At 35.8% G+C, this 24,304-nt stretch overlaps 4 protein-coding genes across 4 annotated transcripts; 3 read left to right on the forward strand and 1 right to left on the reverse strand.

The window, feature by feature from the left end:
• Positions 1 to 2,968: 2,968 nt before the first annotated feature.
• Positions 2,969 to 4,271, reverse strand: LOC111411238. Its single transcript, XM_023041789.1, has 2 exons — positions 3,920 to 4,271; positions 2,969 to 3,861 (listed from the first exon to the last, which is right to left on the reverse strand). The coding sequence occupies exons 1-2, from the start codon at positions 4,269 to 4,271 to the stop codon at positions 2,969 to 2,971; spliced, it is 1,245 nt and encodes a 414-aa protein (XP_022897557.1).
• Positions 4,272 to 14,958: 10,687 nt separating this feature from the next.
• LOC111411239 (zinc finger protein ZAT10-like) lies at positions 14,959 to 15,735 on the forward strand. Its single transcript, XM_023041790.1, has one exon. It carries the CDS (start codon positions 14,959 to 14,961, stop codon positions 15,733 to 15,735), a length of 777 nt encoding a protein of 258 aa, XP_022897558.1.
• A 1,854-nt stretch (positions 15,736 to 17,589) lies between these two features.
• On the forward strand, positions 17,590 to 19,942 carry LOC111411241 (polygalacturonase-like). Its single transcript, XM_023041791.1, has 4 exons — positions 17,590 to 17,773; positions 17,862 to 17,943; positions 18,061 to 18,169; positions 19,790 to 19,942. Exons 1-4 carry the CDS (start codon positions 17,590 to 17,592, stop codon positions 19,940 to 19,942), a joined length of 528 nt encoding a protein of 175 aa, XP_022897559.1.
• A 702-nt stretch (positions 19,943 to 20,644) lies between these two features.
• On the forward strand, positions 20,645 to 24,222 carry LOC111410174. The gene is made up of 2 exons (XM_023040406.1): positions 20,645 to 21,417; positions 23,164 to 24,222. Exons 1-2 carry the CDS (start codon positions 20,813 to 20,815, stop codon positions 23,876 to 23,878), a joined length of 1,320 nt encoding a protein of 439 aa, XP_022896174.1. The 5' UTR covers positions 20,645 to 20,812; the 3' UTR covers positions 23,879 to 24,222.
• Positions 24,223 to 24,304: the final 82 nt, after the last annotated feature.

Raw genomic sequence — 24,304 nt, forward strand, 5'->3', positions numbered from 1 at the left:
TGAATTTCCCTTTCTCAAAATGCAGCACCTGGGCAATGCGACTTGGGCACCTGGGGGTTGAGTTTCTATTGGAAATACAGCATTGTGGTGCCTGGGCGCTGAGGGTATAGCGCCTGGACGCCCGGTTCACCCGAAATGGCATTCTTCGCGTGTTTCAGTATTTTCAGCGTAACTTTCTCGTTCGATATCCAATTGAAGTGATTCAAGATGCATTGGAAAGCTAATTCAAAGGGCTACAACTTTGCTTCAGAATCATTCTCCAATTAGATCGTTTGATATGTCGAAAATGGGTCTGAATATGGGACTAAAAATCCGTTGCAAAACTTTTCGGTTGGAAAATGATTTATGATCATATCTTGATTAAATTTGATCGCTTTTGACATCTTCCTTCATCCAATTGACTCCTACCACTCTCGGATCTTCATACCAAGTTCTGATACAAATTTTGATTATGTGCACTTTAGTCCTCGAACTTTGGATTTCTTACATTTTGGTCCTTTCATCCAATTTCGCCAACTTTTGCCTATTTATTTCATTTGGCCTCTTTTAGCACTTGTTTTCTCCACTTCATCCATCCTTCAAAATAGCGTGAAAACCACATGTTAGCACCTCTAAAATACTTTCCAAGATAGCAAAATCATGAAATTAATAGCATAATATAATGAGTGTAAATCACTCATCAAACACCCCCAAACTTAACCTTTTGCTTGTCCTTGAGCAAACACCAAAACAAAGAAAGTCATTAACAAGCACACAAACATAATTAAAGAACACAAAATCACTTTAGAAAAAAAAAACACATTATGTTAGACACCTTGCCTTATGATTAAAAATATAGCGTCAATTGGATGAATTACTTCAAAGTTATAATGCACGAGCCAAATTCTCACATATTCAATGCAAAACGAGTGTGTGTGTGAAGAGTTAAGTGCAACGTTGTACAATAATAAGTTGACCCAATTTCCGACCTTAAAAGTCAAATAGTTCCTTACATCGCTGTGGGATTCACACACCCCCAAACTTGTTCTCTTTTCACTTCTCAAGGTGTATTCCAAAGTTAATTTTCAATACTAATATCTTACACCGCTCAACTTTGGTTAGATTTTACTGATTGCAGTTCAACATGTCAACAAAATGAGGACTCTCCTTATTTTTTGACTGCTTCAACCTCTAGGAACCAACCAAGTTACTAACCCCTTACCAAAGATCTAATCCTCTAAAACAAGTGTTCGGGGCTTAATCAAGGCATTTGTTACCTATTTTTTTCCTTTTTCTCTTTTTTTTTTCTCAAATATAAATTTATTCTTTAATCGTCCTTTGTGTGGACGTCTCTCCCTTAAGCTTTCTAAATTACCCATATAGCGAGCTTTAGGCCGATGACTCTCAAATCAGACGACTTTAGGACACCAGGTTTTGAACCCTTACAGGCTTAATCACTCGAGTCACAAAGGCTACGAAGAGACGATTCACAATGAGATTATTAAAGTTGTCTTCATTGGGATCTTTTTTTATTTTTATTTTTCCAATGCAGTGATTAATGCAATGCCCCTTATTAAACACCTATTCTCGAAAATCGACCTCTAACTTAAGGTTTTCACCCAATTTTCATCCTAATAGTCTCAAACAATCCACACAAAATTTAGCACACATGGAATCTACATTTATCTCCAAGTTTTTCTACAACAGTGCAATCATCCAAACGTCCTAAGTTTGGTTTAAGGGTATTGTGATGTTTAATGGTTGTTTGGGTTTAGCATCTAAGTTCTTTATCCAACCTATAAGTATGAATCAACCTACTCATGCACAATGCCACAATTAACTCACGTGCAAAAATAATTTCCATTTTACATGAATAAGCAAAAATCTAACTCAAGCACATAACCTATTCATAATCCATAAACCAACGCATGTTCTCAATAATATATATCATCGCCGGCAAAGCTTTCTAACTCACACAAACATGCAAAAACACGAATTATTATTATTATTATTATTTTTTGATAATGCACACAAATAAAAATTAAATATATAAATAATAGAAAAATATAAACAAATAAATTGTTTTTTTTTAAACACACAAAAAAAAATTGCACACAAATCACACAAAAAAAAGGCAATTAGACAATTTATAATTCACTCCCCCCAAATTTAAACTAAACATTGTCCTCAATGTTAAATGAGAAGAAAAAGAGGAGGACTTCCCTGAATTGTCTGAATTGCCAACGATGGTCTGGTGCTCTAATGTTGAATTTGATGGACGTTTCTTCTAGCTTTTCCCCCAAACTTGAGATTTATCCAGCTTCTCCTTGTCAATGTTGGTTGATTGCTCTGCGACATCATGTTTCTGAAAAATCACAATTAGATATTAAACTCATGGAACAAGTGGTGCTTAGCTCAAACATCAATAACCAACTTGATTTTTCAAAAACCTAAGGGACGGGTAGGGTTGATGAATTCCTAAATAACAACAACTCTGAAATAAAATAAATTACCCTAAAATTCAAAAACAGAATAAATAAATAAAGTAAGTGAAAAGGTAAGAACGCTTGGGTTGTCTCCCAAGAAGCGCTTCTTTATAGTCACTAGCTTGACTCAACCGCAATGCCTACGATGGATCCTCAAGTGGCACATTTCTCTTGTTTTTGAACTTTATCTTCGGCTTTATATTCTCCTTCATTGTAAGATGGTGAACAAACTTAGGTTGTTTTGACCTTGGTATGGCTTTCAAGACCTCTTTTGGTTTGGTAATGTTTGGAGGTTTCAAACGCCTATCTACATAGCTCTTTTTTTTTGGTCGGGTGGGTCAGCTTCTTAGCTAAGATGAAATCCACTGCTTTCTTCATTTCTGAGTCATTACCATCAGTAGATGCATCCCTTGTTGAGTAACTAATTTCCATGTATTGCACCAACGAATCATAAAATAATTCCCTTTTTTCTCCATTTTCTGCAATTACTTCAGCTGATTGGATCATTTTGAAGTGTCAACTTTTCCTTTTTCTGGGGCTTTCTTTTCTTGATCGATGTTGAAAGTTACTTGCTCTTCATTAACTTGTAGTGTCAACTTTCCTTCTTGCACATCAATCAATGCTCTTCCAGTAGCCAAGAAAGGTCGGCCAAGAATCATTGGTACTTTCTCATCCTCCTCCATGTCCAATACCACAAAGTCCACCGGAAAGATGAACTTATCAACCTTCACCAACACATCTTCAATAATGCCTTTGGGATATGTGATCGATCTGTCCGCCAGTTGCAAAGTAAGGGTTGTGGGATTCACTTTTCCAAGACCCATCTTTTTGAACACTGATAAGAGCATCAAGTTTATGCTAGCTCCAAGGTCACATAGTGCCCTATCAAATGTGATACCACCAATATTGCATGGGATGTTGAAGCTGCCCGGATCTTTCAATTTGTGAGGGAGCTTCTTCTGAAGTATGGCACTACACTCCTCTGTCAGCTTAACAGTCTCAAATTCCTCCAACTTTCTCTTCTTTGACATCACTTCCTTTAAGAACTTGGTATAGTTAGGCATTTGGGCCAAAGTTTCTGCAAAGGGAATGTTGATGTGGATTTTTTTGAAGACTTCCAGAAGCTTTGCGAATTTTTCATCAAACTCCTTCTTCAAATACCTCTGTAGGAATGGTAGTGGGGGCTTCAAGATAGGTGGGTTGTCCGGAAATGAAATTGAGTAAAACTTATAAATCTTCTTTATTGCCTTTGCTTCAGTTTTCTCCCCTTCAATATGCTTTTCCCTTACAAGAATGGGATCCGATGTAGGTACCCCAACCTCTCTAAGCTTGCGTTCTTCAACTGCTTTACCACTTCTTAGGGTAATAGCATTGCAGTGTTCTCGTGGGTTAAGCTCTGTGTCACTGGGAAATTGTCCTTTTTTGTTGAGACTGTATTGCAGTTGCTATCTGACCAATCTGTACCTCCAAATTCTTCACTGTAACCCCCAAGTTGGTCATATGTGAATCAATGCTGTCAAGTCTTGCCTCATCTTTGTTGAACCTCGATCTGGTCTTCGAAATGAGGGTTCCTAAAATATCTTCCAGTGATGGCTTTCGCTCAAACGCTTGATTATTGAACCCCTGATAGTAGTTGTTTCCTGAGTAGTTTCCCTTTTGATTGAAATTCCAATCATTCACATACTGAAGTTGTCCATTCTCCCTTTCAACTTTTTGGTATGCAGTGGATGTAGCCATAATTGATTCTGATTTCTTTTGTGATCCATGTGAAGTCAATACAGGTATTTGATTAGTAAGAGATGACATTTGAGCTGCAAGGGCGGTAATAGGATCTACTTCATAAAGGCCAACAACTTTCTTTGCACTTGAACGCTCACTCGGCCATTAATAGCTATTAGTAGCTATCTCATCCAATAATGCATAAGCCTCATTTGGAGTTTTGGATAATAGTGCACCCCCTGCTGTAGAATCTACCACTATCCGTGTCTGACCATTCAAACCATTGTAGAAGGTTTGTATCTGCAACCAATCCGAGTAACCATGCTGAGGACATCTTCTGAATAGATCATTATATCTCTCCCATACCTCATAGAATGGTTCAAAGTCTATTTGTCGAAACTATCCAATTTCACTCCGTAATTGTGCTGCCTTTGAAGGCGGAAAGAATTTTGTAAGAAACTTCTGCGCTAACCCCTCCCAAGTCATGATGGATCCATACAGCAATGATTGGAACCATGCCTCTCTTAGGGAAAAGGAAAATAGGCGGAGTCGGATTGCATCTTCAGTAACGCCATTCATTTTCACTGTATCACTGATCTCCAGAAAGGACCCCAAATGAGTATTTGGGTCTTTTGTTGGAGCTCCCCCAAACTGATTCTGCTACACCATGTGTATAAGTTCTGGCTTCAGTTCGAAATTGTTTGCAGCAATTGCTGGGCATGCGATGCCAAAATAGTTGTCAGTGACAACCAGCCTTATGTAGTCCTGAATAGCCCTTTGTTGGTTATCCTCATTGGTTGCTCTAGCATCCTGTTCTGCCATTGCTTCTCGTTCATTTCTTTGTATGCCTCTGAGAATGTGAAATGTGCGTTCTGGTTCAAGATCAACAGGTAGTAGGTCTAGACAGCTGAAAATAACCACAAGGGAGCTCAAAAAATAAAAATTACGATAGAAATAAAAATCTAAAGTAAAATGAAAGCTAATTGGTAATAATATCAATTGAATTCAAATAAATCAATCCCCAGCAATGGCGCCAAAAACTTGCCACGCGATTTTTAAACCGCAAGTGTACGGTGTCAAGTTTTGTAATATAATAAAGAAGTTAGGATGTCGAACCCACAAGGATTGATATTCGAATAAATTGAGTACTATAATTATTTTAGCCCTCACTTTATTTAGACAATCAAATGTTGAAACGATGTTTTATGCTAAATTAAAATAAATGAGATGAACGACGCAAGTAAATGAGGATAAATTATAGAATTTCTTATCAAATTATGAATGCCTATGGAATGATTTCACCGTACCTTCGACAATGTTTTTCAACCGTATAACTATTTATATCGATCTTTCCAAAATTTATATGCAAGAATGCGTAAGTGATTCTATTTCCCTCTCTCGAGTGCCAAATAAAATTTATTTCTATATTTTAATTTCAATATCTCTATTCCGAATTAAAGATATAAAAATTATCAAGCACGTGGTTCTTAATTAAAACAAACCTCAAAGATTTGCACATTCTCTCGAAACCTACGAAATCTAGGTTATGTTGTCTTAGATCACACCTAAATTTGCCTCTCTCGAGCGCCAAAATTTAGGACATCAAATCAATCAATTAGTGGCCGGTTAATTGAAAGTATTGCGCACAAACAACATAAAGACATAAACGGAAAGATTAATTGAAATAATTAAAACGGAATTCAACCATGTCTAAAGCAGGCTACATCAACCCTAGGATTAAAGTTTAGTGCATAATTGAAAGAATTAACACAAGTAAATTAAAATGAAAGCACATGGAAAAGAAAAAAGAATGGAAAAACTCGTTTGTAGCAGCTTGATTTTTTCCCCAAAATTAATTCCTTCAATTGTATTTGTCTTTCCAGCCGTGCCCCTTTTTCTCTTTTCTTCCTTCTCAATCCCAGAAGTTTGAGCCAATGAAAATCCCCTTCAATTGTTTTGTAATTACCGACTGTTCTCCCCAGAATTCTCTTGCTCGTTCCCCCTATACGTGGCTGGTTTCCACAGATTTGTAATGTGCGGCTTTCCCCTTTTTTTAGGTTTTTCGGTGGTATTTATAGTTTTTAGGAGTTTTGGATGGGTTGGAGTCGATTTGGACCGAGAAATATATTTTAGAAATCTGAATTTCCCTTTCTCAGAATGCAGCGCCTGGGCGCTGAGTTTTTATTGGAATTACAGCATTGTGGCGCCTGGGCGCCCGGTTCGCCTGAAACAGCATTCTTCACGTGTTTCGGTATTTTCAACATAACTTTCTCTTTCGATATCCAATTGAAGTGATTCAAGATGCGTTGGAAAGGTAATTCAAAGGGCTACAACTTTGCTTCAGACATCATTCTCTAATTAGATCGTTTGCTATGTCGAAAATGGGTCTGAATGTGGGACTAAAAATCCGGTGCAAAACTTTTCGGTTGGAAAATGATTTATGATCATATCTTGATTAAATTTGATCCCTTTTGACACCTTCCTTCATCCAATTGACTCCTACCACTCTTGGATCTTCATTGCATGTTCTGATACAAATTTTGATTATGTTCACTTTAGTCCTCGAACTTTGGATCTCTTACATTTTGGTCCTTTCATCCAATTCCGCCAATTTTTGCCTATTTCTTTCATTTGGCCTCTTTTAGCACTTGTTTTCTCCACTTCATCCATCCTTCAAAATAGTTTGAAAACCACATGTTAGCACCTCTAAAATACTCTCTAAGATAGCAAAATCATGAAATTAATGGCATAATATAATGAGTGTAAATCACTCATCAGTTCCATAGGCGGAACCATTGGGGAAAAATTAGGGCAAATACTATCGATATCATAGGTTGATAGGGCACAATACGGACGATTTTCGAGAGTTGACTGAGGAAGTCGTATCTTTAATCCAACGAGGCCACATGTAAGAACTCGTGGCCAAACCAAGAAAGCTAAACCAACCTCATCCCAACAGTCTCGTCCACACGTATCGGGCTAGTAAACTCAACCCACTGTCCCAGATCGTAACCCTCTTCCTCAAGCTAAGATCAAAATAATGGTCGGGGGGAACCAATACATCAAAGGGTCTAAGAGAAAAAGGCGCAGACAAGCCATCAATGCTCGTATATGACGAAACTATAAGGTGGAATATCCTAAACTCGACACCACTGCAGGACCAGACCGTAAGCATATTTGGTTCTCGAAAGAAGACTCTTGAGGGGTCTTGCAAGACCAAAGTGATGTCTTGGTAATAGACATGCTTGTTGTAAGAGTACGAGTGCACCAAATGCTTGTAGACACTGGGAGCTCGATCAATATGGTGTATACACAAACCTTAAGACAAATGAAGATCTCATAGCGATATCTCTGGCTATACCGCAAAAAACTGTAAAGGTTTTCTTGGGACCATATCAAAGTTCGGGTTAAGCTAGGCGAGGCCCCTCATTAGCAAAGAATCCTGGCTGACTTTGTAGGAGTTGATTTGTCCTCTAATTATAATGCCATACTTGGGAAACCCATACTGCACGAGCTCAAAGCAGCTACGTCAATCTACCATTACTGTATCAAGTTTCCCACCCCCTATGGGGTAGAAGTCATGCGCACAGACCAATTAGAGGCCAACGCATGCAACATCAATCTATCCAAACCTCAGATCCACATGACGAGGAATGTGCCCACCACAGAGAAGTAAGACTAAAGAGACACATCATGGTCGATCTATCAGAGATCGGTATATCTGAGAAACACTGACAAAAACCCCTAGACGACCAAGTATCTTTTGATGAAAAGAAAGCAGACTTGAATCCCTATCCCGGGGTCCTAGCGATCTTGGTATCTGTAGCTGGAGTTACCATACCCAAGGTCTCGGTAGACATCGGGAGTGTCCTCAATATATTCTATACTAGCACACTCAATTGGATAGGTATCCCCGGCCACTTCCTACTGTCGTACCCAAACATGATCCTTGGGATAAATGGAGCTTTGGCTAGGGCTGAGGGATCGATCAAGCTCACGTTGAAGCTAGAAACATACCATGAAAGGCTAGGTTAAACACTGTGTTCATGTTGTTCGATTCGACTTCACCTTACAACACTATTATAGGATAATCCCTGTTTTTAGGCCTTAGAGCCACCGTATTCCTATATCATTACTCATTGAAGTCTCGTACACCCCATGACATGGGAAAAGTTAGTGAAATAAGGACCTCGCCGAAGAATGCCAAATGAAAATTCATCCCTTTAACCAAAATGCATGCACTTCTCCGGGCATATATGTGGTACACACCTCGGAACTTGACCTTATTCCACTTGATCCACTTTCAAAAATCAAAGGTGGAGAACCCATAGAGGAACTAGACAATGTACCAGTTACGATGGCAACATAGGAAAATGGCTCAAGGTGGTAGATCAGCTACGACAACCAGTCCAGGGACAAATAATAGAGTTCTTGCAGCAGAACCTTGACGTCTCTGCCTGAAGTATGAAGACATGGAAGGAATTGATCCTGATTGTTGTCACCAATTGAACAGTTATCCATCAGTCCGATGAAGCAACAGAGGCGTCGTCATTTAAATCCAGAGAAGTATGAGGCCTTAAACTAGGAGGTACAGAAGTTGCCACGCAACGGGTTCATCAGAGAAGCTAAATACCGCAAATGGGTTGCTAATCCTATCCTCGAAAGGAAAAACAATGGAGAATGGGGAGTGTGCATAGACTTTACCGATCTCAACAAGGCATGTCTAAAAGATAGCTTCTTCCTACCCTGGATAGACCAAATGGTCGATGCAACGGTCGAGCACAAGCTACTAAGCTTTATGGATGCATACTTGGGATACAATCAAATACCCATGTATGAATCGGACTAAGAACATACCTCGTTCATCACCGATTGAGGTCTCTATTTTTACAAAGAATGCCCTTTGGACTCAAGAACGTCGGGACACGTACCAACTCTTTGTAAACTCTACATTCGCTCGACAAATTGGCAAAACAATGGAGGTATATGTAGACGAAATGTTAGTTAAGAGGACAGATGCCAAGGACCATTGGCAACACCTTGTTGAGATGTTTGGAATCCTGAGAAAGTACAGGATGAAGTTGAACCCAAAGAAGTGTGCCTTCGACGTAATTTTTAGAAAGTTTCTAGGCCACATGTTAAATCATCGAAGGATCGAAGCAAACCCCGAAAAAATACAAGCCATCATCGACATGAGAGCTTCAACAAGGCCGAAAGAAGTAAAGAGCCTAATTGGGTGAGTGGCCACCTTCAGCCACTTCATTTCAAAATCCACGGACCCGCGCAAACCATTCTTTGATGTGCTACGAGGAAGAAAGAAGTTCGAATAGACCCCTGAATGCCAAATGGCATTTGACGAGCTAAAGAGAAAGTTAGCCCAGCCACCCCTCCTATGCAAACCCAAGGCAGGGGAGACCTTAACTAACAAAGCTCTCCATGAAGCCAAGCTCTGATATTCCCCACTAAAAAAGTTAGCATACGCCGTCTTTGTAGCTGCTAGGAAGTTACGTCCTTACTTCCTGGAGCATTCCATTGAGGTGCTGACTAATTGCCCATTAAAGCAAGTTTTGCAGAAATCTAACACCTCAGGTAGGATAATGAAATGGACAGTGGAGCTTGGCAGTTCAACATAAGGTACATGCCACATACCTTATTAAAAGGCCAAGCCCTAACCGACTTCGTGGTGGAATTCAACATAGAACCTATGGGAGAACTGTCACACGATGCTCCTTGGGAACTCTACGTGGATAACTCTTCCACTGAGCATCGATTCGGAGTCGGAGTGGTCCTGGTCAGTCTCGATAGGCAGATGTTTTGTAAAAGCCCTACCCTTCAACTTCAAGACCTCCAATACCAAAGCATTGCTCGCCTAGGTAAAGGTGGCTAAGGAATTAGGGATTGCCTGCTTAGTGGTACTCAACGAATCGCAGTTGGTGTTCAACCAAATCAATGAGATCTATTAAGCTAAGGAGGAAAGGTTGAACAGGTATCTTCAAATTGTCATGCAGGAGTTTAAGAACTTCCAAACCATCTAGGTCAAACAGATTTTGCGATCTCAAATATGGCCATGCCGACGCTTTAGCCCAACTGGCTACAAGCGAAGAGTAGAAGAATTCGACAACATCCCAGTAGAGAGGGTCGCGCACCCTGCCATCCAATGAGCAGTCAAACTGGAAGAAAAAGTGTATGTGTTTAGATATTGTATGTTGGATGCAGACCATTTTGGCATTTGAGAATAAAGATAGCTTTGTTTTCCCTTCCCGGCTTTGCAAATTTTTCTTTGTTTTTTGTTATCTGTGCTAGTTTGGCCTACAATTCCACGTAAAATACATAAAATCAATTGACAGATTAGTTTAGTCCTCAAACTATCTGTCAACATCAATATAGTCCTCCAACTTTCTAGGATATACAATTTATTCCTCAAACTACAACTGCTCGATTTGGCTTCGAGGTGGTTAGGTGTTAGTGACTATATAATATAAACCTTTAAACCATATCTCTTCCATTAAATATTAATGTAGTGAGCAAATGGAGAAACCCTACAAAATTCAAGCTCTAATTTCATTTAGAGTGTATTTGATTGGCTTTATTTTTCATGAAAACATCATTTTTCTCTCAAATTCTTATTTTTGGGGTGTTTCATTGATAACTTTTTTCATTGAAAATATTTTCTTTAGGGATGGATAGTTTTTATTTTTCAGGTAATTCATTCTCTTTTTTCTCTTTCTTATCTACTCATCAACAAAAAATGGACAAGTAAAATATTTTTTAGGTTAAAAATTAAATCAATCAAATACATTTAATTAATAATTTTCATACAAATAAGTTCTAAACAATTGAATTACATATAATTTATTTTATTTCTATATAAATTTCATGCTCGTAATCAAATGCACCTTTAGAAAATCTTGAAATCAGACTTTTTGTAATTTTTCTATTTAATACCAAAAAATTATACATAAAATAGTAATTGTATAATGGCTATAAAATTAAAATCAAAGAACATAATCAAATAGAATCCCTTAAGCATCTCTCTCTCGCGCGCAAGCGCTTGCTCGTGCTACATTTGCCTAAATTCTTGGTTGTTTTCTTGATTATTCCAACACACTAATACCCTTTAATCTCTCTACTATAACAAATACAAGTGAAAATCATTTTTTACAATTACTAAACAAATGTTATTTCAACAAACTAGTAATTCTAACAGGTCTGAGATCATTGAACATACTATACAGGGATGACAAAAATGCCCGTTAAATCCAATATTCGAGGGGACCTATTTTGAACGGGACTGTATTACCTGCTAAATCAGGTTATTCAGTTGGGTACGGGGCGAAAAATTTTTTCTCGAGGCGTATACGAGTAACAGGGCCCCAGCTCGCCTTGTTAATTTTTTCTAAAGAATTCAATACTTTAAGCCCTTGTTTGATTCCCATTATATTTAAAATACATTTTTTCTCTCTCTTCTTTTCAACCATACATTTAATAAAATAATATTATACGTAAATATAAAAAAATTTCTTATTTTTTAACTACGCATTCTTTGTCAATCTACTATTCTAAAACGCATTATTAGGAAATAATGAGACTCAAACATGCCCTAATAGAAAAACTTCACAAAATTTCATTAATTCTAATAGAAAATGGTAACTAAGATTATTTAAAGAATATAATAAACAATAAAAATCTTAGTTTACCAAATATATTCGAATAATTTAACTTTTAAAAATAAATTAATTAATGAAAAATTTTAATAAATATATTATTTTCTCACTTGAATGAATGGGGGCATTAAAATGAATTATCAAAAACTAAAAAAAATTAAATTAAATTAAACTGGTACGTAAACAGGGCAACCACCTTGACCCGCCCCACCTCGACCTACCCCATCCAGCCCCACCTTAATCGGGTAACGGGGATAGGTATAAGACGAGAAAATGCCCGGTGGGGCAGGGGTAGGGGAGCCTGCCCCTCCCCATTGCCATCCCTAATGCTATAAGAGAATTCTTTAATCTAGGATTGAACAAAAAAATCATCACATTGTAAAAATGAACCAAAATAGATTTTTTTTCGAAATAGTTCGTTTGAGTCAACATGTACCTGTTGGATAAATTGGTGCATAATTTATATTTCGCTAATAAAACAATTCATGCATGCAAATATATATAGAGTAACGACTTATCATGATACGTACATAAATTTTGACTTACTGAAAGGTAGAAATTAGAAGGAAATGAAATGAAGAGAAGTTTGCGAATGTAAATCTCTTTAAGACAGATTTCATCCCTACATTGATACTATTAGGATCAAATGGGCATCTGTCTCCCAAGATCTAATGCTTTTTCCAAAATTAATATAACAAAATATTAGCCCCCGTTTGGCCACATTAAATTTCATTTCATTTTTTCTCCATCCTATTTTTAACCATACAATCTTCAATAAAATAATATTACACGTAAATTGAAAAATTTTCATTCTTTTTCAACCATTAATTTTTTAAATAAAAAATATATTATTTCACCCATTTTCATTTCAAAAAATGGGGCCAAACAAGGGCTAATTTTTTTTGGATAGACCAACACTTGATTGTATTCTCCTAGCATATAAGATATTGAATATTAAATATCGAACATAAACTCAAAACAATTTGAACATTATTTTTACATAATATAGAGAAGAAAGGAATTGGAAATGAATTATATGGAATTGATTTGGAGTGAATAAAATGGAACCAAGAGTGATCACATCCAATTGATGCACTTATCAGAGATTTTTTTCAATTAACGCCTATTAAAATCATCTATATTAAGCCCTTGTTTGGGCTGCATTAAAATCAAAATTCGGGGGAAAAGTAATTTAAAATAGTAATTTTTTAGAAAAAAATGCATGGTTAAAAAAGAATGAAAATTTTTGGATTTACGTGTAATATATTATTTTATTGAAAAGTGCGTGACCGAAAAGAAGAGTGAAATATATATTTTGAATAAAATGGAGTCCACAACTAAACCATTAATTCCAATATTACTTATTAACGTTTTGGTTTTAAATCAAACCAAAATGTTTTGAAATGGATTGGTTAATGTTTCAATTGTTAAGAACAATTTGAAATTGCCCAAACAGCTTCTAAATTAAAATAAAATAAAATAAAATGATAATAAATATTATGGTGTCATTTGAGTTAGAATATGAGAGAATCTCTTACTCTCTGTGATTTTAGTTGTATGTGTGCATGCGTAGACTTTTATATATCTCCTCAATGGCTGCTATAATATCTGGATTTACGATTGCACATTGGTGGTGTTAATTGTGTTAAACGTGTGGGATTGGGATTGACAAATATAAACTAATGTATTATGAAAGACACTTAATAATTTTGGTTTGTTAATAATTTCATATAATTTGTTTGATTTTTTTGTTTCTTATCATTCAGAACTCTTCTTTTTTCAATATTGTTAGAGAAATTTATGTATAAGCGTTACCTACGCGATGTATGATTGCCAACTATATACACTACATATAATGAATTTTATATTGTCCTCAAAGAATCGCCCAACCACTTTTGTTTGCATTCTTTAATTGACTGTGTTTAACTCTTCCATTGACCTTAAGTTGTAGAACAATTTTTGTTGTTGTTGTTTGTAATGTGTTTCCGAACGTCAAATTTTTGTATTCTAATTGCAGTTACCGATTAAATTATAATTATTTAAATATTTGAATAAAAAAAATCTCAAAACATATTTACAAAATTACGTGCAATGCACATAATATATTAAAATGCAAAGAATACCAGAATTCCCCATTATTATTATCATTATTGTTGTTGTTGTTGTTGTTGTTGTTGTTGTTGTTGTTGTTGTTGTTTTTGTTTTTGTTTTTGTAATTAGATTTCATCACGTGAAATAATTGATAAATATATGAAATAATTGATAAATATAGAATAAAGGGCCTTTTTGTAATTAAAATTCATCACGCGAAATAATTGACAAATGTAGAATAAAGGACCAAAATTCTTGGTCCGACATATAGGATTCAATTATGCTACATGTATAAGAATTTTTGCCAAATAGTTTGATAAATTGTTAGATGACACAATTTCATTGAATGTTGAATAAAATACAACTTCAAACCTATCAAGTTAATTTTGCTACCTCATTATCTATAAAACTGAATAATGATGGTCAAACAGGTTTACAGACGGACAAAAATTGGACAAATGACTAGGCAGCACATGGTTGGATTTTTTTTTCAAACTGTCCAATCTTGCATCAACACATGTTCCTCCTTTTTTAGCCCGTTCTTGAGCTTGTTTGTACAGCATAATTGATAAAAATTAACGTATATTTCATTTGTACAAAGAGTTTAATCCTACAGAATAAAGAATTCTAGTGCAAAGAAAAGATATGGTTTTGCTCCTGAAAAAGGAATTTTTGTAGTAATTTGGTCCAGATATAATATCATTAATTGACACGTGTCCGCATATAAGTAGGAACATAATTTGACTTTGTTAGGATTCTAATCCACCTAGAATTTACTAAAACCCCAAAAAACTCGCTTAACCTGCACAAGCACACTTTACAGCATTAACGAATTCCTTAGTCTACTCTACTTCAACGTCCCACACCTTACTCTCTATATAAGCCCTAAACGTTGATTCCTTCACTGTAATTCATTCTCTCGCTCTCTCTCACTGTCTCAGTCTTTCCATTCCGAATCCCACACGTTTTTTTTTTCCACACAGAACAAACACAAACAGTGTGAAGCCCTAAATTCATCCATGGCTGGGCTTCAAGCCAACGAATTTGACTCTCTCTGTTTTCAATTCATCAAGGAAAGAAACCGCCAACCTACGGAGGTTGAAGAAGCAGCACTTACTCTCTTGATGCTATCTCAGGAGAATCGGAGTTGGCACACTGGTCCAGCCACCAGTGCCGCCACCGCTGAAATCGTAGAGGATGTAAATCCCGCCGCCACCGCAGTCACTACCACTAGTGCAAGAACTGCCGCTTTAGCCTCCTCCGATGATGACAAGAAATCAATGGAACCCTTTCCTCCTGCTATTATCGCTTCTCCGCAGGACCAGAATATATCGTACACTTGTGGCGTGTGCGGAAAGTCTTTTTCATCGTACCAAGCACTCGGCGGCCACAAAACCAGCCACCGCGATCGGTCTCAATTCGCCACCACTACTGCAATCACCAACACCTCTAATATGATCCCTTATCTCAACCCAAGCGGTAGGATTCACAAATGCAACGTCTGTAACATGACTTTTACAACTGGCCAAGCTTTGGGTGGCCACATGCGGAGGCACTATGAAGGCGTCATAAAGGGCGGCAAGAAAACCGGCCTGATCACATCCAAGGGCGGCGCCTCCATCCAACGCAACTGCAATGGGTGCACCAGTACAGTCGACTTCAACTTAAACCTGCTGCCTGCGTTACCGGAGACTTACTCAGATTTTACGCTTTACTCTGGCGAGAGAATCCAGGTTCTTAGTGATCAAAAGAAAGTAGAAAGTCATATTCCTTTCAAGAAACAGCGTTTAGATTAATGGACTCTACTATAGAAAATTGATCCAGAAATTTTTTGTATTTTCTGTAGAAAAATATTCTTGGGGATCAATTGTTTTTATTATTTTAATCAAAAGATATATACGTATTTGGTAATAAGATTTTCGTTTATGCTTTTCTATTTATCTTGTATCGTTCACATTTGATTTTAGTGTTATTAGTTGTACTGTCTATTTTTGTCATTGAATTGTTTTTTCATTCTTTGGAATTGTTAATATGGCAGCTTACACAAATACACTTAAATTGGGCTCCATTTGAAAAATCAGTACAAAACATGAGCAGAAAAAAATACAGTTAATTGCACCTTAGTTAACACGAAAATTTTCGAGAAATCTTTAATTCCGGACTTAGAAAAACCAATCAAACGAAACCACCGGAGGACTCGGCTAGACCCACAACATTGCACTTTCAATTCCCTCTTTCTACCCACTCCGGTTACCCTTATCTAATCCACAAAGGACACAAAGGGGTGGTGATTATAATGTAGAAGAAAGGATGAAGTAATGGTTGATTTCACACAACACCCACATGGCCGCCCCTCGGCTTCCTCTTTCTCACCTTTGCTCTATTGTAATCCACACCAAGGAAAACACGGCTCGGAGCAAAACAGATTTAGCAAGACACTAGGTCATTCATATGAATTGGGCCTTACTTCAAGTGAATTGGTTGTTTTTGGGTCGAGTCAAACTTATGGTATCAATAAATTATCCGACATCTATTTTAAATCATCATCTGAGATTTATTGGTTATCAAAATGCAACATATCTCCACCTTAATACCCAATCAATCTGTAAGCAGTTGAAACACAAAGTTAATACTTGCATAATCAAAGTTGTTAATGTTTATAAAAGTATATTAAAAGTTGAAAATTCGGGAATGAATAAGAAGTGAAATCAATTCAATTGTTACTATGAAAAAAGAAGCCGTAAAAGGGGGGAAAAACTTGCATGATTTATGAAACTCTAATGTTTGAGGTTTTTTTTTTTTTTAATTATTATCTTTCAATTTTTTTGCTGCTATAAATATAATACATAATAGAGGCTTCTATGTGTCATATACTTTTAAAATAAAAATATATATCAACAATATGTCCCTTTTGAAATAGAGAGCGACATATCGAGTCACTTATATAGAAATTTATTTGTAAGATATACAAAAATTCAATGGGTTAAAACAACTTTACTAACCTCATTCTTTCAGCGCCTCAACAATTACATGCAAAGCAAAAGATGTTTTTGGACCATATTTCATTCCCAATGTATTGTTAAATGATAATTATCTCACACAAGCTTTGTGATTTTTGAAATAAATAGTAAGATAGCATTTCAATTTTAGTAGTAAACGCTTTTTAAATATATGCAAAAAGACCAGATTATGAGTTTTCATGCAAAATACTTTCTCTCTATTTCTCTATTTCTAAATATATATTTCCGTTAGCAACGGATTTATTGATTTATTTAATTTTAAAATTTGAAGTTAAGGTAAATCAAAGACTACGTAATGCGAAATATAACGTACATGCGTATCTACATCATTCTCAGTCCTTCAAATTTTTCTATCTACATAGTACGAGAAAGATATTTGAAAGTTTTAACTTATAAGTTATTACTTATTATTATCTCTTTTGCAAATCGGTCCTTATTGAGTTAAAAATAATTTTTTCTTTCAATTGATTTCTATTTTTATCGTACTTTTTGTAAAATATAAAAAGATAAATAGTATAATTCAGTTCTTAAATAATAATAATAATAATAATAATAATAATAATAATAATAATAATAATAATAATAATAATAAATCTCAAAATCCGAAGAAAAGGTGAACTTCTATTCGACATGATCAACAAGTTCTACCTAAAGATTCAAAATGCACAACAAATTCACGTGTCCTTCCAGAAGTGCAAAAATGTTCAAGCTTCAAATCTCACAATATCTGCTCCCGAGGGAAGCCCCAACACCGATGGCATTCATGTCTCAAAATCCCAAAACATTGAGATTTCGAGTTGTACAATAGGGACAGGTATATATAATAGTCATCTCAACTAGGTGTGATATTGATCAATTAAAAAATATTTCTTTATTCGTTTAATGCTCATTGTTATGTTAAGGTGACGACTGCATTTCAATAGTCAATGGATCGCAGAATGTCCAGGCGACAGATATCACTTGTGGACCGGGTCATGGCATCAGGTTTTTACATTCAAGACACCAACATTAATTGATCTTATAAAAACGTTTATATTATTGAAAGTAACATTTCTTTAACTGTTTTATTATCTTGTTTTTTCAATTTTTCTGCTTAACTAGTATCAGAAGCTTGGGATATCGCAATTCAGAAGCTTATGTCTCAGGTATAGTCGTGAATAGAGCTAAGCTTTCAGGAACGAAAAATGGTGTCCGGATCAAGACATGGCCGGTAAGAATTTGTGTATAAGATGTATCAATAGTACATGCATGTGGGCGCTTGTGCATGAACATGAAATCGATCTTTTCAAGAATTTTTAATTTTTAAATAATCCATCTGTTGCAAAAAAATAAAAATAAATCTAATCGTAAAACTATCAAATGTAGGAGTTAGTTGTTTTCATATTTTTTTTTTCCCTTTTCTAGTAATTATCGATTTTGAAAGTGGATTCTCATTGGCATAAAGTAATTATGGTTGAACATATGTCTTCTACTCTTTACCATATTTTTAGAAAAGAGTCGAGTAAAATATTGCTTTTATTAAATAGAAATATCTAAAAGTAAAATTGTGAGAATGTGAAGATGAAGTTAATGGTGCCCAACATGTCTTTATTAATAAGTAAACTGTCTCTTTAAGACAGAAAAGAAAATGAGTAAAATGTAAATAGAAGAATGAACTTAGACAAGCTTCTCCATGTTGCATCACATAATAAGGCCTCTCTATGCTAAATCGTACGAAAAAATAATTAAAAGGTAAAAAATTCAATAAAATATGAACTTAGGATGCTTGGCGTAACCATTAAGCTAGGAATAGCAAAAAACCCGTTATACTTTATACCTGCAGAGCCATGCCTAGCTAATCAGGTGCATGGGGCAAGTAAGGGAACATGGTTCCCACCCCATTTAAAATTCCTTTCAAAATACAAATTTTTAATATATAGAAATATAGAATCACCATCATTTTTAAAGAAAACATAAATTTTTCTACAATTTGAAAAAATGTAATGATTTTCATCAACTAAAAAATTCAAAAAAATAAAAACTATAGGACATTAAATGGGATAGGGGATTTGCCCCGCCTTGAACCCGTCTTAATTGAGTATAAGGACAGGACAAGAAAACAAAAAATCCAACCTAGCAAGGGAAGGAATTGTCTACTACAACTCGACACATTCGGCACCAACCCTACATCGAGCTCAATCTATGTCGAAAGGTTCCTTGTTGATATTATACGTAATTATAGAGTTGAAGCAGAATTGAATTGAATGATTTCGATTTTGTTTTGTTCGCATCTATTAAAAAAAAAAAAAAAAATCCCAAGTTATTGACGCAAATGGTTTGAAATGGTTTAATTGTGGTATAAAATAATGAAGAAAACAACAAAAAATTGTTTTCTGTGATTGCTTATTCCAATATTTTAAAAGAAAAAAAAAGGTTATGGGTTAATTTGGTCACGTCAGTTTATGGATTTCGAGTTTGGACTAAAATCAAGAATCAAATAAGAATCGATTGATTTAACGTTTTAATACATTTAAAACTTAAGCAAAATCGGACTGAATCTCTCTATTCGAGTAGTTAAGATTTGTAAAGTTGTTTGTACATCAAGATTGACGGTTTCCTCACAAAGGGGTTCATGCTCCATTTGTATTTATATGCTTCAGGATCCCAATTCAGACATGTATCATCTACCTGAGTTTACATATGGTAATGTTCATCTATTACCAAAAACAAGTCATTTAGACCAAATAATACAATGCAAGCAGAAGTTCCTAGATTCATGGAGATATAGAACAACTAAAAATGTGATTTCCACAATTCTGAAATGTTGATATAGTATGAATATTTGTAACAGAAAAATTCCTCGAATTGGTTTGCCCTTTCCATAAGGGATATAATTGACAACTCGAAATTGCACATTATTCCTTTCCGATATAGTGGATCACTCATTCTCGCTTATCGAAGAACTCGCTTTCAAGTGAAGGCCCTCACTTGGCTCGGGGGATAGAGCTCAGTTGGTAGAGCTTCGTTCTTGCAATTGGGTTGTTGAAATAGTGGGCCAGAGCTAAATTTCATTGCCTTAATGTAGGGGTGTCAACAAGTCGATTCAAGCCGGTTCTCGAGCCTAAAATTGAGGCTTGGGCTTGGCTCGAGTTTTTTTTTTAAGACGAGTTTTTTTTAACCTAAGCCGAGCCTTTTTTTCCCCTTCCCTTATGAAGGTAAGCTGCCTTAAAAGGCACACATAGAAAGGTAGCAGCCATGCTGCCGAAGGCGGCCCTTTTTTTTTTTTTTTTTTGAGTCGGCTCGAGAGCCACCCGGGTCGGCTAACGCTAGGCCAGACACCTCAAGATGGAGCTCGATCTATGCCTTGAGCTAGGTCAACTCGAACTTTTTGCGGGCCGACCCACAAGTGGCTGGAGTCCAGCCCATTTATACAGATTGATAAAGAGGCCCTGCATGTTTGTAGTTGAACTGTTAGGCTAGTGGGACCCAAGTCGAAAGTGTTGAAGACTATCGTCCAATCCTAGTCCAACTGCCACCAAAGGCCAAGCTTTTCTGACAGCTGTCTCCAATCAAACCTAGTTTTCTCCAAATCAATCCCAAGAAGAAAAGAAAGAAAACGACAAATCCTCGTACTAACTGTCCATAACTTGTTAATATTAATACTAAAATTACAGATAGATTCCCATTGTTGTCACTCGTACGTGCACCCAGCTCACCCCGCACGCACGTCCATGCACCCTGCAGCACCCACCCACACTCTCTCTCTCACTAGACCTCCTTCCTCTCATCATAATTCATATACATAAAAATATACATGTATATGCTGATTTTTAGGTTCTCCCTCTGGCCTCTTCAACCCTGAATTATTACCGAAATGGATCCGTGTCCTTTTGTTCGGATTGTTATAGGAAATCTTGCAGTAAAATTTCCTGATCATCGATCGTTTCCATGTTACTGTAAAATCAGGCTTAAAGGGTTTTCTACTCAGGTTTTAAATATCCCATTGCAGGTTCAAGAAAGTGATGCCGTTGCGAGCAAAATCCACGCCTATTTCAGCTTGAACAAACCAGAAATGGAGAAATTAGCAGAAAAATCGAAAACTACAGCTGGGAAATTACCGTTATTGGAGATTGAGATTTACATGGGCAGGAGAGAGGATATATACAGTTGTGGGTTTATGAGGAGAAAGAAACTTGTGGGATATGTTGCGGTTCTATTGGATTTAAAGGGTTTTATTAAGAATTACAGTAATAATAGCGGCAGTTGTGTGATTCAGAATGGTTGGGTTTTAATTTGTGGGTCTGAAGCAAAATTGAATTTGGATGTAAGGGCTGAACCTGATCCGAGATTTGTGTTCAAGTTTGATGGGGAGCCAGAGTGTAGTCCACAAGTTTTTCAGGTCAGTGGGAATGTTAAGCAGCCTGTTTTTACTTGCAAGTTCAGTTTCAGAAATTCTGGGGAGAGGAATTTGAGATGCAGGTAAATTGTTTTTGGTAATTGATTTTGAAATCTTGGTACATTTTTAAACTTCTTATTGCTCAATAAAATTTCTGTGATATACTATAAGAAGGGTGAATTCAATTGAAATATTTGAAGACTTTGATGGATTTTTTTTTAAGTGATGACTTCTGTGAATATCGTAAATCTTGTATAGATTTGTATGAAATTGGTTGAAGTTTTTCCTAGACTTTTATGAACTTTTATTTTAAAGTTTTTATAGACTTTACTAGAATTTAAAAAACTTTTGAAAACTTTAATTTGAAATAGAATTCTCATGGATCTAGAATAATGGTTTGAAATTCTCACATATGAAGTGTTGATTCAGACAGTTCCCTTTTTCCTTTCCCTTCTTATTCCCATATAATAATAAAAAAATTAAAAGAATAAAACTCTAAGACATTAACTAAATAAGTAATAATCAAAATTATACATATATAAGATAAACCATAAATTTAATATTTATAATATCCTTTTAAAAATAAATAAAATCAATATATTTAAATATAATTATAAATTTTTCATATAAAATATTATAATATAATTAAAAAATAGATATTTTTCACAAAAAAAATGAATGAAAAAAGAAAAAAATTACAATAATTCAATTTAATTTTTTCATAAAAAATAGAGATAAACAATAAAAGAGGGAAAGATAAATGGAAATAAATATAATCAATCGTAAAAAAATAAATTTTAATCATTCTTCCAATAGTTGTAGAAGGATGAGAAACAAATTTTGAGATTTTATACGAGTATATTCCGCTTAAAAGTTAGTACTTTAAAGACTTTTATAAAAGTTTTTAGAAGTCATTAAAATTTAAATACCTCAATACTTATAAAAACTCCTAAAAAGTTTTAATTGACACCATAACTTTTAGAGATTTTTTAAAAACCTACAAAAGTTTGGGTGTTTAGTGAGGATTAAAATTAGATTTTTTTAGTAAATTGTAATAGAAGTTTTTGAAATGTGTGCTCGAAAAATCGTGAAACCCATGAAAAACATGATTAATATTGATTATTTGACTTTGACTTATATTAAAATCATATCTTAATCCAAACAAAACAGGCCCTAAATTAAATGCATCAATACTTTTAGAAAGTCACAAAAAGTCTATATTGAATATTTCTAAATTTTTTAAATCTCAAAAAGTCATTAAAAGTATCAATTGACTACACCTCCTAAGTTTGTGTTCTTTGTTAGTTTTCAAATAATATCTTTATGGGTCGTACTAAGGCTTAATTTGTAAGATATGGGATTCTTATAATTCTGTTAACTATAAATTTCACATTGGTTAAATACCGAAATATAAACCAATATATAACGATTTGGACTACTACTATGAATGTTCACATTTTAAGATAGATCATCAAGTGTTAATATGATATCAGAGCTCATTAAGTTCTAATAAACAATTTGATCTGATTAGGACTCAAAAAATGAGCACATGGATTTCAAGATTAGTTTATTCAAATAATCCCACATCGGTTAAATATCGAAATGTAGACCAACATAGAAAAATTTAGAACACTTCTCTTAATGTTTACATTTTAAGATGGAACCTTCACTCTTAATAAATCCCTCCATGATTGTGGCCTATAGTTGTTGAGAATGGCACCAAGTTTATTAATGATTAGTTATGCTCAATTGGTCAAGCGTACATTTAACTGCCAATCAGCATAATCTTTCTTCAAATGGTCCCTAATTCTTGAATTGTTATTGAGCAGATCTTCCTTATCTGAGCCAAGTACCTCAACCAGTTGCTTGAGTTCAGTAACAGCTGATAAAGAACAGCCGATGAAAGAAAGAAAGGGGTGGTCGATCACCGTCCACGACCTCTCTGGCTCGCCTGTAGCCGCTGCATCAATGGTGACACCATTTGTGCCATCGCCTGGCACCGATAGGGTGAGCCGATATAATCCAGGAGCATGGCTCATTCTTCGACACGGCCACAGCACTTGGAAGCCTTGGGGCCGCCTGGAGGCCTGGAGGGAGGGCAATGGTGGTTTCCTCCTTGGCTACCGCTTCGAACTCATCTCCGAGGGCGGCATAGACACTATCCCACTAGCCAATTCAACGATTAGTGCGAAAAATGGTGGGAAATTCAGCATTGACATAACCACAGGTTCAACCCCAATGACTAGTCCTAATAGCAGCTTTGATCTTAGTTCAGGGTCCGGTTCCGGAACAGATTTCGGATCCACAACAGGATCCGGATCTTTGGCAAATATGTTTTACAGAGGCTTTGTTATGTCAGCTACGGTCGAGGGCGATGGTAAATGCAGCCAACCAGAGGTGGAAATTGGGATGCAGCACATTACATGCACGGAGGATGCAGCAGCTTTTGTGGCATTGGCTGCCGCCATGGATCTAAGCATGGATGCCTGTAGGTTGTTTTCTCAGAAACTCAAGAAACAACTGAGACAATTCCACCTCGAATAACGCAATTCGCGCTGCATCATTTTCTGAGACTGCGTTCAGGATTTGGTTCTTGGATATGCAGTTAAAACTGCCGTCAATTTTTGCTCCTTTTTGTTAGTGTACAGTGATTAATTAGAATTGTTTGTTTTCCTTTTGCTCTCCGTCGAGCCATAGAGGCCAATACTTTGGCTAAGGCAATTCAGTGCACTTGAAGTCGGACACAAGAGCTCGACCGGACCGCAAACACAAACCGCCACAACACCCAGGCGCTAAAGAAGAATGTCTTGTTGATGAGAGACGCCCAAGTTGATGTAAAAGTGTGTAACTAATCAGATTGAATTGTTCTTTAGTCAATTTATTTTCAACCTTTTTGTTCTTTTAACCTACCACCGTTTTTTCCAGCTTATCTACGCTTAAGGTGAACACACTACTTTTTGTACTACGAAC

Source organism: Olea europaea, chromosome 15 (genome assembly GCF_002742605.1).
Source record: "Olea europaea var. sylvestris chromosome 15, O_europaea_v1, whole genome shotgun sequence".
Classification (NCBI taxonomy): domain Eukaryota; kingdom Viridiplantae; phylum Streptophyta; class Magnoliopsida; order Lamiales; family Oleaceae; genus Olea; species Olea europaea.

Excerpts from the sequence above, each read along its gene's own strand:
- LOC111411241 (XM_023041791.1), top strand. The coding sequence starts at position 17,590 with ATGATCAACAAGTTCTACCTAAAGATTCAAAATGCACAACAAATTCAC. Across the intron at positions 17,774-17,861 it reads GAGTTGTACAATAGGGACAG|GTGACGACTGCATTTCAATA; the intron begins GTATATATAATA and ends TGTTATGTTAAG. Across the intron at positions 18,170-19,789 it reads TCCGGATCAAGACATGGCCG|AAAAATTCCTCGAATTGGTT; the intron begins GTAAGAATTTGT and ends TATTTGTAACAG.
- LOC111410174 (XM_023040406.1), top strand. The coding sequence starts at position 20,813 with ATGGATCCGTGTCCTTTTGTTCGGATTGTTATAGGAAATCTTGCAGTA. Across the intron at positions 21,418-23,163 it reads GAGAGGAATTTGAGATGCAG|ATCTTCCTTATCTGAGCCAA; the intron begins GTAAATTGTTTT and ends GTTATTGAGCAG.
- LOC111411238 (XM_023041789.1), bottom strand. The coding sequence starts at position 4,271 with ATGTCATCTCTTACTAATCAAATACCTGTATTGACTTCACATGGATCA. Across the intron at positions 3,862-3,919 it reads GAATTTGGAGGTACAGATTG|AGCTTAACCCACGAGAACAC; the intron begins GTCAGATAGCAA and ends CCAGTGACACAG.
- LOC111411239 (XM_023041790.1), top strand. The coding sequence starts at position 14,959 with ATGGCTGGGCTTCAAGCCAACGAATTTGACTCTCTCTGTTTTCAATTC.